This window comes from Ochotona curzoniae, unplaced genomic scaffold (genome assembly GCF_017591425.1).
Source record: "Ochotona curzoniae isolate NIBS_2020 unplaced genomic scaffold, NIBS_Ocur_1.0 contig_883, whole genome shotgun sequence".
Taxonomy (NCBI): domain Eukaryota; kingdom Metazoa; phylum Chordata; class Mammalia; order Lagomorpha; family Ochotonidae; genus Ochotona; species Ochotona curzoniae.
In genome coordinates this window covers 24,731,568-24,737,060 of record NW_024466599.1, presented here as the reverse complement: position 1 = coordinate 24,737,060, position 5,493 = coordinate 24,731,568, and the positions used below count along the sequence as shown (strand labels likewise).

Below are 5,493 nucleotides of genomic sequence, written 5' to 3'. Positions count from 1 at the left end.
ACTAGACATTCTCTGCAGGCTTCAGTGATCTGGCTGTCATGTCCCTCATGAGCTTCTGAGCTTGCTTCCCACCACACAGGCCTCAGCAACTGTGGAGACCCACTTCAAACTCATGCGCTCCATGGTGAACCCACAGGTCTTGTGATTTTCACCATGTTTGAAGTTCTGAGTCCAGTGATCCAGTGGGGGGCTCCCCAAAGAAACCTTGCCAGAGGTGACCCCAACCTGACTCCTTTGTGTGATTGCCAGTGTGTGATGCAGCTCAGTCCATCACCCACATAGCCTATGCACACAGTGGTGGCTGCAGTCACCTGTCAGTTTTCTCCCCAGCTGCATCTCATATGCAAACCAGTGGTTGCTGTGACCCAGCCAAACTCCGCCCACTACACACTTGGCCCTCATGCACACTAGCTGGAATTGCAGCCTAGTTGGAGTGACCCTTCCCCCCAGGCCCACCCAGCCTTGGTTCCTGTGCATGCCAATATGTGCAGCAGACTGGTCCAGTCTGTCCCACATTCCATTCAGCTCTAGAACACATCATGGGCAGTGGAGCCTAGCTCAACCCAATGTACCACACTATCCAGCCCACACTCATGCAGGCCGTGCCACTGTCTGTTTAGCCAGGCCCACGCCCAGTCCTGCATCTCACGCTCACAAGTGGGAGCTGCAGCCCGTCAGAGAGGTGCCCACAATTTCCTGACTAGGCCCACTCCTAGCCCTGAATCTTACACTTTCCAGGTGGTTTTATATTCTAGCTTGATTAAACTTGATAAGGCTCAATTTATATAAAAAGAGAGAAAGCAGCTTTCTGTATTATGATATGCAAAATACTTTGTGATATCCCGTCTAAATGCACAGAACACATGGGAAAATGATAGCTCAAATGCTTGCAGATATTTTCCTGTACTGATGTGCTTCTGTATAACCATTGGCACAAGCACAATTTATCTGAGATGTGATTCTCATTGTCATTGTATACACTAATTAACCAGAACCAGTGGAATTATGGTGTGATTTATCTGAGGTCACACCTTGGGGATGTAGACATACGGCTGGAGATACTCCTGAGCAAAAGTCTCACATGTACTCTCCTGACTTTCAGCCCTTCACTTCAGAGCTTCAAAATTGTCAAGTAATTAGTATAAAGAAACCTGGGATCACTCCAAAGTCTATCATTCAAGTCTTATTATACAAACAATAATTGTTGAGTAATAAGGAAGAGAGGCGAGGCTTCTTTGACCCCTGTACATGGCTCTACAGGATGAGTCATTTAAAATGCAGGATTTTGTTTCCTTCCTTGTGTTGAAAAAACACTACACACACACACACAAAGAGGTAAAGCACACACAACCACAATATGTTCCTATCTATCTGTATAAATGTAAAAACGGTTAAGGGCTAATACCATCTATTTTTGCTGCCTCTCTGTTTTTTGACAGGGACATACTTTATGTTGATGGCTGATCCACAGCCCTTTCCAAGGCCACTGTGTACACACACACACACAAGGGGGAGCTTTACTTCTGGGTCTCCTCCTCCTTGGACATCTCCTTCTTGGCCTGCAGGTGCTCTTCCTGGCACTTGCCGGCTTCCTTGGTCTTAAACCCGCGGGCCTCGGCCTGGTCAGCCAGGAGCTTCTGGCCGGCCTTGTCGGCCTTTAGCTTGTGGATGTGCTCCATGAGGATCCGCTTATTATTTTTTTTAAAGATTTATTTGTTTTTATAGGAAAGTCAGATATACATAGAGGAGGAGACACAGAGAGGAAGATCTTCCATCCGATCATTTACTCCCCAAGTGAGCGCAACGGCCGGTGCTGCGCTGATCTGAAGCCAGGAGCCAGGAACTTCTTCCAGGTCTCCCTCGTGGGTGCAGGGTCCCAAGGCCTTGGGCTGTCCTCAACTGCTTTCCCGGGCCACAGGCAGGGAGCTGGTTGGGAACTGGCACTGCCGGGATTAGAACTGGCACCCGTATGGGATCCCAGGCGTTCAGGGAGAGGACTTTAACTGCTAGGGCATGCCGCCGGACCCAGGATCCGTTATTTTTGAACATGTTTCCCTTCACCTTCAGGTACAGGCTGTGATACCTGTGGGGGTCAATCTTCTGGGACTCCCGGTATCTCCTGAGCAGGCGGCGCAGGATCCGCATCCCCCTCGTCCAGGTCACCTTCTCTGGCATGCAAGCGTTGGCTGTACCCTTGCGCTTCTCTATGCCCATGTGCCTGCCTTTCCGGTGGGCCAGAGTGTTCATCCGGCACCGAGCCCAGGAGTGGACGGTCACTGGTGTGCAGATAATCAGCCCATCCTTAATCAGCTTCCGGATCTGCTGGCGGCAGTTGGCATTAGCCATCTCGGTGGCCTCATGTGGGTCCAACCAGACCTTCTTGCTGCAGCGGAGGATGCTGAAGGCGAGCCTCTTGTGCAGCCTGAGCATACTCATGGCTGCGGCCGAGGAGGCGAAAGGAAAGCTGCTGCCTCTTTATGCTTTTAAAACTAACTCCTCAAAAAAAAAAAAAAAAAAAAAAACTAACTCCTCTACTGCCCTCAATGCACATACTCAGGCATGTTATCTTTGCAGTAGATTTTGCTTTTTAAAATAAACTCAGAGTAGTGAAAATGGAAGCTTTCCAGATACAGCAATTATCTCATAAGACAATTTAAACTGTAGCGTAATTTTTTGGGGTAAGGAAAACAACGACAAGCATTGTTTTCCTTGTGGTCTTACAATCCAGGGCCAAAAAGTGTTATCTGGGACTTCATTGCTATTCAGTCATGTAGATGGCCTGTAGCAAATTGGAAAGGGTAAAACATTCAACCATGTCAGATTCCAGAGGCCTGTACAGACATAATTCCAAAGTCTGGAAACCTTTCCACTAGTCTTTTATCACCAAGCAATGCCTATATTCAGGAAGATAATTAGTACCATCAGAAATGCTCTCAGCCCAAAGCAATGCATTCATCTGTTGCTGTAATTTAACTCTCTGAGGGGCCTTTGTTGACTGAATGAAAAAGTACTATTTTCATCATTTTTGACAGAACAAGCTAGGGATTTTTTTAAGGGAAATTCATACACTAGTTTAAGGCTAAATGCTTGGTTCCTGTGCTAAAACTACATGTCAGTAGCCAGCACTGTGGATTAGTGTACTAAGCCTCCACCTGCATCATGCCAGCAGCCTGTAAAGGCAATGGGTCATGACCCATTTCTGATCCAGCTCTCTGCTTCTGGCCTGGGAAAGCAGCAGCAGATGGCTCAAGTCCTTGGGTTCCTGCACCCAGAAGAAATTTCTGGTTTCTGGCTTTAGACTGGCCCAGCTCTGGCCTTTGTGGCCATTTGGGGAATTAGCCAGTAAGTGATGGTAATCTCTGTCTCTCCTCTATCTGCCTTTCAAATAAAAATAAATAAAAAATAAAATCAAAGTGTGTGGCAACATCACTGATACTTTTTTTTTTTTCAGAAGCCATGGTCCAGTTTGGAACTTTTGAATGTTTGAAATTATGAAAGGTTAGTAATCAAATTTTCAGCAAATAATCACACCAAACACACAATATGTTTATATGACCCCAAATTATGAGCCACATTGGTAAAACACTTGCATTTATCTTGTGACAGCTTCCAAATGTTTAAGTATTTCTTCAGTTTTATTATGTTTGCCTACCTTGTTTTCCAATTTCAAATCATTTGGTTCTGCCAGTTGCCTTTAATAAGTGATTAGCACACACCAGAAAGTCATTTGGTTACGTCACATTAATAAGAACTTTAAGAAAAAAAATCTGGGAGGAAATATGAGAATGAGTCAATTTGCTTAGGATGCTGCCAATGGGAGGGAGCATTTAGTACAGCTGGTAAGATGCCCACATTCCATATGGAAGCATCTGGGTTGGATTCCTGGTTCCAGCTGATGGCTCCACCTTACTGTTAATACTGACCTCGGAAGGCAATGCTGATGGCTGTACAATGAGGTTCTGACCATCATGGATAGCATTCCGGACTTGGTCTCGTTTTCAACCCTAACAATTGTAGGCATTTGGGGAAAGGAGGAGTAACTAAAAACACTTTTTTTTTCTCTCTTTCTCCCTGTTTTTTTCCCTCCCTCTTCTCTTTCTGTCCCTTTCTGCCTCTCAAATATTTTTTAAAAGGATGCAAAAGACAAGTATTTAATGAGCACTTACTGTGTGTCTTTAGCACTGACAAAAACTGAAGGGTATAAGGAATAGCAAAATAAAATTCGCCACTAGGAGAGCAATAATTTAAAAACAATTACCAGTTACATAGAGGTGGGATAACACTTATGCATTTGGTAGCCAGAAACAGAAACTTTTTCTCTACTTATGGAGCAAATATTACAACATCACCGATCCAACATGGTGCACTTCTAAAACATCAATGTAAGAATTCTTTCTGGAATAGTGGGTATGACATCGATAAAGTCAATATATTTTTGCTAAAAAAACGCATCATCAATTGAGTGACAGAGTATGATAACTCACTCAAAAAATTGGATTTCTGCATGAAAAAATATCAAACAAGACCTCTACCTTATCCCTTATGAAAAAACATTTTCAATCCACAATGGATCACAGCCATAAATCTTTGATACAGTAAATGCCAGAGGAAAAAGATTGAAGAAATTATTCCAGAGGTTGCCATAGACAAAGGTTTCTTGAAGAAAAACCCGGAAACACAGGCAATTAGGACAACATTAAACAAAAAGGATTACATTAAACAGGAAAGACTTCTGCCTACAAAGTGAAGGGCAACAAAGTGAAGAGGCAGCTGACACACTGTGAGAAACTAGCTGCAAACTATGCAATTGATAAAGGATCCATTCAGAGTTTAGTAACTCACCCAGGTAAGAAATGGACAAGGGGACGAACCAGCACCTTACCTAGGATGGAATCCACACAGCCAACAGACACAATGAAAAAGTGCTCAGGATAACTAGCTGCCAGGGAAATGCAAATAAAAACGACAAAGAGATTTCGCTTCATCCCAGTCAGAATGGCTATCATCCCCCAATCCAAAAACAATAATTTGTGGGGTGGATGTAGGGGAAAAGTTATGCTAAAACACTGTTGCTGGGAATGTAACTATTAGTGTACAACTACCATGGAAGAGATTAAGAAGATTCCTCAGAAATCTGAAAATATCATGTAACCCACCCATCCCACTCTGAGGAATTTACCTAAAAGGAATGAAGTCGACATATGAGGGAGTCATTTGCACCTGCATATTTATTGTAGTTTAATTCTCACAATAGCTATGATATCAAATCAACATAGATGTCCACCAACTGATGACTCAAATTAGAAAGTGTGGTATATATACACTATGAAATACTACTCAATGATAAGAAGTAATGAAATTTTGCCTTTGGCAACACAATGGATGGAACTATAAAGCATTATATTTAGCAATGCTTTCTCTGAGATGTGGCAATTAATATGCTATACAAAACTGTATAGGAATGAAATGGACATCTTTTGATACGATTGTTAT

At 43.4% G+C, this 5,493-nt stretch overlaps 1 protein-coding gene across 1 annotated transcript; it reads right to left on the bottom strand.

The window, feature by feature from the left end:
• Positions 1 to 1,517: 1,517 nt before the first annotated feature.
• On the bottom strand, positions 1,518 to 2,456 carry LOC121165288 (60S ribosomal protein L19-like). Its single transcript, XM_040993976.1, has 2 exons — positions 2,026 to 2,456; positions 1,518 to 1,688 (listed from the first exon to the last, which is right to left on the bottom strand). The coding sequence occupies exons 1-2, from the start codon at positions 2,434 to 2,436 to the stop codon at positions 1,518 to 1,520; spliced, it is 582 nt and encodes a 193-aa protein (XP_040849910.1). The 5' UTR covers positions 2,437 to 2,456.
• Positions 2,457 to 5,493: the final 3,037 nt, after the last annotated feature.

Bases quoted from the DNA above. Each gene is read 5' to 3' on its own strand.
- LOC121165288 (XM_040993976.1), bottom strand. From the start codon at position 2,436: ATGAGTATGCTCAGGCTGCACAAGAGGCTCGCCTTCAGCATCCTCCGC. The intron at 1,689-2,025 runs GTCCGGCGGCAT...AAAAATAATAAG, and splicing joins TCAAAAATAACGGATCCTGG to CGGATCCTCATGGAGCACAT.